Source organism: Rhinatrema bivittatum, chromosome 2 (assembly GCF_901001135.1).
Source record: "Rhinatrema bivittatum chromosome 2, aRhiBiv1.1, whole genome shotgun sequence".
Classification (NCBI taxonomy): domain Eukaryota; kingdom Metazoa; phylum Chordata; class Amphibia; order Gymnophiona; family Rhinatrematidae; genus Rhinatrema; species Rhinatrema bivittatum.
Genome location: NC_042616.1, coordinates 671489480 through 671501708, shown reverse-complemented (window position 1 = coordinate 671501708; position 12229 = coordinate 671489480). Strand labels below are relative to the sequence as shown.

The 12229-nt window shown below is 41.1% G+C and overlaps 1 protein-coding gene across 1 annotated transcript in view; it reads right to left on the bottom strand.

Annotated features, from left to right (window-relative positions):
- Nucleotides 1–10252, bottom strand: part of GDAP1 (ganglioside induced differentiation associated protein 1) — a 52510-nt gene extending 42258 nt beyond the window's left edge. The window contains exons 1-2 of the mRNA XM_029591500.1: nucleotides 10089–10252; nucleotides 3967–4159 (exon numbers count right to left, since the gene is read on the bottom strand). Coding sequence (XP_029447360.1) covers nucleotides 3967–4159; nucleotides 10089–10214 — 319 coding nt within the window. The 5' untranslated portion in view covers nucleotides 10215–10252. The remainder of the gene's footprint in view (nucleotides 1–3966; nucleotides 4160–10088) is intronic.
- Between the last annotated feature and the right edge of the window lie 1977 nt (nucleotides 10253–12229).

Sequence of the window (12229 nt, the reverse complement as noted above, 5' to 3'; positions counted from 1 at the left end):
GAAATCTGACCACATTACACCAGTCCTCAATAGTCTACATTGGCTTTCAGTCGAAAAAAGAATCGAATATAAAATACTTACAATCCTCCACAATGCAATTCACAAAACAGACAACACAGCCTTCGACAATGTCATACATGTACATAGATCAAATCGGACAACCAGATCAACAAGTAAATTATAACTAGAAATTCCATCACTCCCATCAGCCAAACTATACAACACAAGGAGAAGAGCCATATCCATAGCTGGTCCAAAATTATGGAACTCTCTACCCGCTCACTTATCCGCGCAAACCAACATCGACATTCAAAAAAGAGCTTAGAACTTGGTTATTCTGTCAAGCTTTCAAAGATGGTATTGGCTAATTGCACACATCATATTTAGCTTACAATTGTTTATCAGAACACTTATAAACTAAAGACTACATGGTTTGATAATAAACTCATTGAGTGTTAAACGTTATCTTTCTCCCCACCTGAAGTTAATTGTTAAACTCTTTAATTTGTTTATTCTATAACATTATTAATTTCAATTACTTAATTCTCGAAGGTACCCTCTGTTTTCCTCTCAGTTCACTGTTTTTTGTAACATGTTGTTGTAACTGTGAACCGGGGTGAAGGCTTATAGCTAAACCTCGATATAGAAAAACTCTTTAAATAAATAAAAAAATAAAAAATAACTGTGAATGTGTAGCAGGGGACAACATGAGCTGTCATCACTCAAAGATGGCACCACAGTTGATGGAAAATCTGGTATTTTTGAAAATCAATCTGTGTTTGCTGGACTTTTCAGAATTTCTTTATGAGTGGCAAGATAGCTGAAAATGTCTTATAGGTCTTGCTGCCACTCTGCCTGCCTGCCCTGCCCCAGATATACCATCTTAGGGAGTCTTGCTACTATGCTGCCTACGTGCCATACCCTAGATATACCAACTTAGGGCCCATATGGCTAATCTGCCTACCTGCTATGCCCTCTAATGTCCCACCTTATGAGTCTTACTCTACTCTGCCTATCTGCCATGACCCAGATATACCACCTTAGGGATCTTGCTACCACTCTGCCTACCTGACATGGCCTTGATATACCATCTTGGGGGACATGCTGTTAATATGCTTACCTGCCATCTTTATGATGTATCAGCATCATAGTTGTACCTCCTTGTTGTTTGCTGTTTGAATCTCAGCTTAGTTCTCCCATCATGCTTTTTTCTTTGTTATGCTTTAGTGTTTTGTCCCCAGAAAAAAAAACAAATTTCTCCTTCTACCCCACTTGTTTTATGGTTTTTCCATTTTTCGGACAAGGCCTTATGTATTTGTGCTCTTTATAACTGACCACGCTCTAAGCATTGGATTTTAGACACCTTTGAGCTGTTTGTGATTGACTAAACTCCAAGCCTTGAGGATTTTGACACCACTGTGCTGTTTGTAATAAATCTCACTCCATGCCTTGCGGGTTAGACACCTTTTTAACTTTTTGTGATGGACTGTGCTCCGCGTCTTGGGGGTTTAGACACCTTTGTTCTGTTTTTGATGGACCGCATGCCATGTCTTGGGGGTTTAGATACCTTTTTAACTGTTTGTCATGGACTATGCTCCATGTCTTGGGGGTTTAGACACCTTTTTGATGTTTACAATGGACTGCAGTCCATGTTTTGAGAGTATAGTCACCTTTGTGCAGTTTTTGATACCCGTCTGTATGCCTTGAGGGTTTTGTTAACTTTGTGCTGTTTGTGATTCCCCACACTATGTCTTGGGGAATGCTTGTTGGCATGTAACAGCTTTACAATTACCAGATGGTACCATAACTGATTTAATGAGTCATTCACAGCTCCATTGTACCAGCCGTGAACACATAATACATACATGGCTTGATTTTTAGAGTTTGACAGAAGCATATACTACTGGTAGGATCAACCACATTCCTCCTACTGAGACAGACATCTCCCAAGCTGGCTGTCTTCAAGGTTCTTTTCAAATCTTCTTCCTCTATAGTATTTTCTGACTCTTGGTCTTGCTCTTGCCATCTGTTGCTTTGCATGTTTGCTGCTCTACTCCTCAGGCCCTTCATTCCACTCCAAGTGCTGCTTTGCTCCTTCTGGTACCTTTGATTTTTAATGCCATTCTTCCTCTTCCTAACTCAGCCCTCAAGGTACACCTTGAGGGTTTTTGGCTACTCTTCTTGCTGCATCACAGTTTTAATAATTGCCAGCACCACTGCTGCCTCTGCTGCTCTAAGCCAGTCTTGGTACCTTAGGGTGCTTCCAACGCTGCTCTGGCTGGCTTCTTAGTGCTTTACAAATCCTGTTCCCCTATAATACTTGCCCATTCTTGGTCTTGTCTTGGTCATCTATTGCTCTGTATGCTTGCTGCACTAATCCTGAAGCTCTTCATGCCACTCCAGGTACTACTTAATCCCTCCTGGTGCCTATGGCTTTTTATACAATTCTTCCTCCTCTCACCTCAACTCTCCAGGTACACCTTGAGGGGCAGGAGGGATTTGGCAACTCTTTATGCTGCATTGCTCTGCTTTTATCTTTTCAATTTTAATAATCACTGGTCCCAATGCTGCCACTACTACTCCAAATCATTCTTGGTACCTCAGAGTACTTTTTCTGCTGTTCTGGCTGACTTCTTGGTGCTTTCCAAATCCCCTTCTTAATTTTATATACCGACATTAGTGGTGAACATCATGCCAGTTTACATAATAACTGCGAGCAGAAGGAAATTACAATGAACAGGGAGGGGGAAGGGGAGAGAACAGGCAGGAGGCCGAGGGGCCAAAAAAGTGCAACGATGCATAGAGGATACATAATACATGATATAAACTTATGTAAACAACAAACTGGAACAAGATAAAATAAATAAATAAATAAATAAATAAATAAGTAGATCAGCAGCTCCTGATGAAGCTGTATAGCGAAACATCGGCTGGGTGTTGAGCTGATGCCATATTTTTCAAGTGGAATATAGTGGGATTGCAGAGAGGTTATAAAAAATTTAAAAAATTAAAAAATTGAAAAATGTTAAAAATTCAACTGCACCATGATTGAATATATTAATTGCACCATGATGGGCTTAATGCAAGTTGACTCTAACCGCAGATGATTAAAAGACCGGACGGCCTCCTCTTGAAAAAACTGTGGGCTGGCACGTTATCAGGCTTGCTGATGCGGTATATATACAAACGGATAATATCTGCTATAGCCTATATTGTGAGTGTTGACAAGAGACAGAGAGGTGTCTTTTGAGTTTTTTTCCTTTTTGGATGTAAGTATATATCTCATTCACCAATCAAATTACTGCACTCACTCACTGAGATCTGAAAATTAATAATGATTAATAGGAAGCTTTTTTTTATTGACCACATGTAACCATTATGGAATAAATTACCACATGAAATTAGGACTGTGTCAAATTATTTGTGTTTCAAAAGCTCTTATAGGCACATTGATTCTCTCCTGTCTTTTAATAGCTTTTAGAATCAATTTGTGTTGTATTTTGCTCATCAAGGAACTTCTTTTTCTGATTTTATTTTGCATTTGTTTTATCTGTAAAATTTAGAAGCTGTTTGTTTAATTTATGGTTATAACTTGTGTTTTAATATTAATTGCTTATGTTTGTTTTTTTATTTAACTATATTGTGTTTATCTGTAATTGTATTTTGATTTTGTTGTTCCTCACCCAGAAGGCCTTTTGGTTTACAGTACAAGTGAAAAACTAATAAAGAAAATAAAGAAATACAATTAATTATATGGAAAAGTATGATATGAAAGTTCTATCATGTCCCCTATTCAGATCATATGCCTGCCTTCCTTGGAAAACTTGTAACACTGTGTGAACTTGGACAAGCACAGACTTGTATTGGACATGAACACATTATACACAGTTATGCCATCCAAAAATGATCAATTGATCAATTGCAATACAAAATAATTTTAAGCAATACAAATATCCTTAAAATTACCATTCAGGAAAGTCTGTTCAAGGTAATCAGTGATCTGAGTTGCCTCACAGATAATATGGTCTCCATGGATTAAGACAGGTACTTCTCCAGATGGGTTCAAACGCATAAACCAAGGTTCATTATGCTCACTCAAAGGCAGACTCACATCATGCTCTTCACATTTTAATGCCTTCTCAGCAATTGCCAAGCGGACCTAAATACAGAAACAGGAGTTTAGCTTATTAATTGTAACAAAATGTAACATATTTGGTCACTAATGTATCTTCTTTATTTCAATTTAAATAAAAAAGAAAAATGTACTTTATATAAAGTTTCAAAATTCCATATTACATGTAATAACACCCACCATATATCATTTTAAAAAATAAGACTTGATATCTGTGATTAAAATTCTTTAAATCACTCCTGTAATTCTCATGAATATCTGCCATCGGGAACAAAACCAAAATGTCACATAGATGATATCTGATAGGTCCATACTGTATGGAAGAACAAACTGGAGCTTACCCCTAGATTCATCAAAATATATAAATATAGCAGAAATAATTTCTGCAATAAAAAAAATGGGCATGGTTAAGATAATTTCCTATCTTCTCCATCGGCAATTTCTGAAAAGTATGATAAGGTATCACAGCGCATGTCATTTTACGCAGGCTGTAATAGGGAGAATAGGACTCTCTATATATCTAGTACTGTAGATGGCACATACAGCTCAGGGTGGATTTTTTTTGGGGGGGGGGGTTACATACAAAGTCAGAGGAACTAATTGCAAATTTGAAATCACTGATGGAAATCCAATGATAGAAATTCTTCAGTAATTTCAAATTTGCAATTAATTCCTCTGACTGTGTATGTAATACCACCACCCCCAAACCCACCCTGAGTTGAATATGCTCATCTACAGCATTAGATATATATAGAGAGTCCTATTCTCCCTATAACTGTTGTGAATCTGCCCGCGGCATGCGAGCAGACTCCCTACCTTTTACCAGCCACAGCATGGCTGGCCGGGCTGCCGACACAGTTTCTTCGCAGCAGGTCGTGCCGCTGTGTCCCGGCTCCCCACAGTCCTAGCGCCACCAGTTAGAGCCGTGCTTGCCACTCTTGCAGCCTGCCTCATCCTCTTCTTTCGCGGAGGAGCTGCTGCGGCCAAGTCCTCCGTGGCCCGGAGGTCGCCAGCATTGCCTTCACGCTGAGCGGCAGAGAGGCCGCTCAGTTCTCCTCTTTGCGGCCTGGTGCCCCTGCCACTGCCGGTCTGCTGTTCTTCTTCACAGTGAATGCCGTTGCCGGGCCTCACTTCCATGCGGCAGGGATGCCGCCAGCCTCTCTCTTCAGCCTCTGCTCTCCATAGGCACGAGCGCGTGCCTTTCCTTCTGTCTTAAAGGGCCAGAGGCAGAAAAACCCCGTGGCCCACTTTGATGACATCATCAGCCAGTTCCTGGATCAGCCCTATAAAAAGGGCCTTCGGATTGAGTTACACAGTCATCTGTATCTTCATCTTCGGTCCAGGTCCTCTGTGGTCTTCTTCTGCTTTGACGGATCCGTCTTCATGTTCCTGTTGTCCGACGTTCCTTCATCCGTACTTTCAGATGTCTTCATGTTCCTGATGTCCGATGTTCCTTTGTCCATACCTTCAGATGCCTTCATGTTCCTGATGTCCTGGTCCTCCATTGCCTCGATGTTCCTGATGTCCTGGTTTCATTCTCCGTCTAGAGTCTACAGCAGTCCCAGCATGGTCCATGACCAGCCCCGCGGGTGGGCTGTGTAAGGCGCACTGCACCACAGTCTCAACTCAACTCTTGCTCTTGACTTGTTGTCTACAGAACCTTGCTCCTGATTCTTTGTCTACAGAACCTCGCTCCTGACTACATCGGTTCCAGCATGGTCTGCGACCAGCCCCGCAGGTGGGCTGTGTAGGGCATGCTGCGTCGCAGTCTCAACTTAGCTCTTGCTCTTGACTTGTTGTCTACAGTACCTTGCTCCTGAACCTTCGTCCAAGAGTCTTCACTTATGTCTATGTCCAAGAGTCTTCACTTGTGTCTTCATCCAAGAGTCTTTGCCTATGTCTTGTCCAAAAGTCTTCCATGTCCAAAGGCCTCCGTCTGCCCTCGTCCTCTGTCTGGTCTACTGCCTATTGCCATTACCCAGCGGCAGGTCTGAAAGGACTTGGAATGGTCGGAGGACTGTTCATTGATCAACATTCGTTGCTGGTCTTCTTGGGGCGTGCAGGTCCGGTAGAGGGTCAGACCTTCAGTCTTCAAGTCTTTGCTCCAGCCTTCTTCTGTTCCTTGTTTGCCCATGCTTGCAGCAGCTCACCTCTCACTGTGCTCTCGGGGCTCCTCCCTGAGTGGCATAGCGATCCAAGGGCTCACATCTCCTGCCAGAAGCGATTGCACCTCCGTGCTCGCAACAATTACAGTTTGCTCTCTCACTCACGCTCTCTCTCTCTCTCTGCAATAATGGCTGTGGTTGTGCAATAAAATCAGTTTTCTCCTCTACTGTGAAAAAAAAGGTGTAGTTATTTCTGATGTTAAATCCCACTTTACTGTGCATTTATGTACCACATTCTGCCACAGAAGAGCCCAATTTGCATTAACTCCAGCCACTTGCATAACAAATTTAAAATTTGAATGCTAACTTGCATTGCAATATTTACCGCATGCACTAGACCCATTTGACACGCATTCGGGCCCTAACGCATTTTGATGAATGACCTGGTAAGCCAGCTAGATTTAAGCTAAATTTCAGCCATAAAGTTGGATGATTTGAGTTAACTCATTTTGTGTACAGGATAGACAGCTAATAGGTAGTTCCCCTAGGCTCCCATAATTGTACGGCTATGGGAGAAACCTCACAATGAGCTTGTTGCCACATAATTGACAACCTGCCACACAATCAACACTCCTAACTGAAGCTTCTCCATCCCTTAATTCAATCATATGAAGAAAGCAAGAGTGCTTGCCTTCAGTCTCAGCTCTCTCTTTGCTCTTTCTCCTATTCCAGCCTCTTCCCTGGCAAACAACCTGTGGGCAACGGGAGGAGGGGGTGATGTGAGGTTGAGGCTGGAGCATATAAAAGAGGTATCTCAGCTATCTCTCTGCTCCCTAATCCAGCCTTTCTTCATCTGAAGGGAACAGGATGAAGGGCAAAGTTGAAGTGGACAGAGAAAGCAGTCAAAAGATTTGATCCTTCAAAGATCTCTTAAATCAAACCAAAGATGATTTTGGTATAAATTCCTGGATGGAGTAATGTCCAAAACATTTGCATCTGCATATGTGGTCAACCATATACCAGCTACAAAGTCCCAGATCTATTTTTGGAAGTCTGCAACTGATTGTGTCTCACAGTAGGCAAAGAGGGCATTAATTTCAATTCATAGAAGCCTTAGATTGGTACTACTGCTGACAAATTTCAAACTTGTGTTAATTCAACCCCTCTTTGTGTCTATTCCATCTACCCAATATATGTACACTTAATGGAGGTAATATTTAAATGAATTACACGTGTAAATGTAACATACTATCATAGCAATTTTCAAAAGCCCAAAAGCCCATTTACATGCCCCCCCAAGCTGGCCAAAAGTCCAGCAGGGGTCCAGCAGGGGTCCGGGAGTGATCCCAATTCACATCTCTAACGATCAGATTCCCCCCCCCCCCAGCTGAACCCGATCGTTAAAACGATCGGGCACACGATTCACATCCCTAGTGTGTGTTGATCCTGTGTTTCCTGCATTCCTCATTCTTGACTCATCCAGTCTTGTCTTGTCCAGTGTCTTCTGTGTGTCTTCTGTGTATCTTCTTGGACCTGAGTCTGACTTCCTGATACTGACTTAATCACATTTTGCCTGCCGCCTGCTGACTTTTGGCCTGTCTCCGTATCTCCAGCTCACTGCCTTCCTGACCCTGGTATGTCTTGGACTTTTGCTTTTTCCACCACTCTAGGAAACTGCTTAAGACCTGCCAACCACCAGAATCCAAGGACTCAATCTGTGGGGCAGGCAGCTGGTATAAGTGAAGTTCCTGTCTGGCCCACTATAGGGTGTGTTCTCCATCTGCCGACATAGGCCTCCTAGGTTTGCCTTTAAGGCTATATCAACTACACTGCAGCACAAAGGGCTCACTTCCAAGCCACTCATTACATCAGTCCTGCCATGGCCCCCCTTCCACCAGAAATCAGGCTTCCCTATCCCAATCAACACCCACTGCCCAGCCTATCCCATGATCAGGTATCCACAGTTGAGAAGATAAGATGGAGTTATAAGCCCTTTTGGCCTTTGTCTCTCCGGGAGGAGAAGGGAAGCAAAAGAATATGTAAGGTCAGTTAATGCCATTTTTTATTTTGGCACTGTTGGGCCAAGAGGACTCTTGACTCCCTTCTGCCCCCTCAAGCATGGCTGCCTAAACACTGGGTCTAGAACAGACAGGGGTTGCAGGGGTTGCAGATGGAAGAGCCATCAGAAAGCCTGAATAATGCCAAAAGAGCCAGCAAGGCAAGCTGAATCTTTCTGGTGAGGCAATGGAGTTGCCCTGGGGAGCCTGATTTTTGCTGAGGGCTAACTTCAGTTGGTCAGCCAGAGTGACTCACTGCTCTCTTGATTAACAAATGTTGGTACCTAATCAAACCAATTCACACTACCTCAATACCTTTCCAAGGTGAGTAACTGAACTGAACTTTTCAACCTTTTAACTTAGGTATACATGGCTCCTAGCTTATTTCTAGCTCTGGCTACTTTTTTTTGTTTTGTTTTGTTTTTAGTATACAAACACTCTAACTTCTGCTTATTAGCTGCGTTACAGACTATTAAAAATAAACACACTAACTACTGCTTATTAGCTGCCTTATGACTATTTAAAAATACAAACGGTCTAACTTCTGTTTATTCGCTGCCTTACTGACTATTAAAAGCACAAACACACAAACACTCTTCTAAATAATATTCCCAAATAGTTAATTTCGCCCCAAAACTTTTAAAAAATAAAATTTCCCAAGTAAAAACTTACTGATTCCTTTCAGCCACCAGCAAGGCGATCCTCTCCTCTCAGTGCTCCCACTGGGGGGTCCCTTTTGGAGAATTTGCTGAGCATGGAGGGGATAGTGTGTCAGATTCAGGGCCCATGTTTACTGGGTTCTGGAAGGAGCTCTGATGCACAGCCCCCAGCCCAGGAGCATCACTGCAATGACTGGACTAATGGTAAACTGGGAGGGGATATATCCCCTCCCAGTTTCCTGAATGAAGGCTCATGATGCCAAATCCCAGCCCTAGTTTCGCTTTTGATGAAAATACAAAAGAGCAAGAGAAAAACATCAGGTCCCCTCCCCTCCAAAAAACAAAACAATAACACATTTCTCCATATAATATTTTTCTTAGGGTAAAAATATCCTTCATGGTCTGCTAGATTCTAAAGAAAGCATTACATATCGTTTTGCCCCACTTAATTTTTGCAATGAAACCTTAAGTGAAAATGATTTTTTTAATTATACTATAACATAGTATACTAATGGGCGGACTAAATAGACCAATTGATCTTTACCTGCAATCATTTGCTGCTAGCTGATTATGTGAATTAGCTGATTAGTCACTTGGCGTGACTAAAAAAAAAATAAATCCCTCCATTTACAAAGTTATCATGAAATAAAAAACTAACAATTCCATTTTTAAACTGTTTTCTCTTCTACCGATGCTACTCTACCTTTAAAATTGTTTGATCTCTATATTTAAAATGCCTTCATATTTCCCCTTTAACTTGTATAAAACTCCCGTGCTGAAAGGCATTGCCAACAGTGGTCCTTATCGCCTGCTGCCTCACTGAGCACAGAGGTCTCTGCCGACCCTTATATCCGCACCTCCCCCCTCCAAAAAAAGAAATCGGTCCTTACCCCTTAATGTTAGGATCCAGCTGAAAATTATAGGGGCGACTCCCTCCTTCTTAATTCTTCTACTCTCCCTTCCCTCCTCTCTATCCCCGCCTCCTTCCGTTGCTCCCTGCAGGTTGGGGAGATGACACTTGGACTCATTGCTTGCTTTAAAGGGCGCTAGATCCTCCCTTGATTGCTTGGGGCGAACTGTCCAGGTACTGAAATGATACAGACACATTCCGGCAGTATATTATTATTACATCTACCTTTTGCGAGCAGAAAGACTGTGTCCAGTGGTATAGGATTAGTTTTAATTCGGGAGCTGATTTCCTGTCTGTCAGATGCTGCTCGTCTGTTTGTTTATCTCCATCCTCTGCCATCGCTGCTTCCATCCCTCCCCTCCAGGATCCGCCACTGCGTTGCTATTCTGTGCCGTTTGTCCCTGCGCTGGAGGAAGGGCTCAAAGCAGGGAGCGATGGGAGATGCAGTTCTGATGCATGGCTTTCGCTAACGTGAACAGAAAAAAAGACATTTATAAGCCACCAGGGGGACCATGACCTGCTGACAGAATCACTAATTAGGGTAAAGTAGACATGGTAATTTGATTCCAGCTAGTGTGTTCCAGTGACTTCAGATTCCTTAGTTGCAGTAGGTTTTGTTTGTGTCACATGATTTGTTTGGACTGCTGTACTATTTGTTTGATGTAACAAAATGCTATTAATCTGAATATTTGTAAATAAAGTACCTGTATCTAGATAAATTAATATTTGTTTTATTTGAAAGTACTGCACAGGTTTTTGAAAAATTCCTTAAGTTGCTTAGATATTAAAAGTAAAGTTGTTTAAAAAAATACAAAAAAAAAAAAACGTGAACAGCAAGTGCAAATTAAACTTAAATGGCACTTAGTAAAAATACTAAATAACGTTTCTATTTACAAGTAAAAAGAGATCATACAACACAAAATGTTGTACTACTCTGAATACTATTTCTGGAAATCATGAACTGCACTTAGAATTCACTGGTCTTTTTTTACCACCATTGCAAATGACAGACATATAAAGAAGACAGTTTCTTTTCTTTATCTATTGCCGTTATTGTTGCAGGCCCCAGATCTGGATTTGATTTAATATTCATCGTAGTGTAACCCATTCTCATTCAAGGGAAACAGGGCACCAATAAATGTTCCCTTTATACAGTACCATAGGATTGGTTAATTCTGATCCTGCATACCTTGCTCTGTGGAAAGGGGGAAGGAGAGCACATCAAAGATAACACCTTTCCATGATCATTTATTTCATGATAGCTTTCTCTGAGGTGGGGCAACAAAACCAGTGCATAAAAGGAATTTAAAATGAAACTTAAAATTACAAATTTAGAATAAAATTTGAACCACACAAAAATAAAATGAGAAATTTTATTAAAATGTAAAGGAAAATTTATATTAACAAAATGAATAATTCGATTTTATTTTGTTTTTACAAACTGAACTTACTATTTTTACAAATTGAACTTTGTATGTTAATTACTCTTTCCTCAGGTAACTTCAAATTCTCCTCAAAGATTTTTATCTGGTAAGCAGTTTTCTCTTTCTTTCTATAACTCTTAACTTTCTTCTTCTTTTTTCTTTCTATTCAAGAGAAGAAACTCACTTTCCAGTTTCTTTTCTTAGAGTGGCTGATACCTAGAGTTTCTTCAAAAACTACATCAGATGTTCTATTTTTTTCTGAAATTTATAAAGACATTTCACTATTAAAAAATGTGATTCTCTTCACAACTTTATCATTAACCTGTGTCTATCAGAAGATCAGCTTCTCAGAAAAACTTTTTAAGGCAGGTAACTTATTTTACCCAAGTCTTATCTTATATAGATCGTCATTACTCTTATAGAAGAGCATGCATGTACTTTCAAGCTTGTCTTTAATGTTTGTTCTGAATCTTTCAGAACTTCTGTTTAAGATTAGTTTTCAATATTTCTGGGCCTCACTGTCCCCGCTCCTGAACTACTGGCTCCTGTGACACATGCTTCTCCTCACAGGCTTTTATGGATTCTGGCTCTGGAGGGAACTTCATCTTGAAAGAATTCATCAAGCAACTTTTAATTCCCATGGTCTGAATGACCTCTCCTTTAATCATTTCTTCTGTGTACAGAGACCCTCTTCCAAATCAAGTTATTCTATGGTACCCGTGACCGTACACCTGCCTCCTACATCTAGAAAAGCGCAGCCTGAATGTGATTTCCAGGAACATCCATCCTATTATTTTGGGACTAACCTGGCTCCAGTGGCATCAACCGCACTTTGACTGGTCTAGCCTACAACTTGCTTGATGGGGCTGTGAGTGCACAGATTCCACATTATATGACCATGGCTACAGTATATCCTGGTCTAGAGATATGTATCGTACCGTC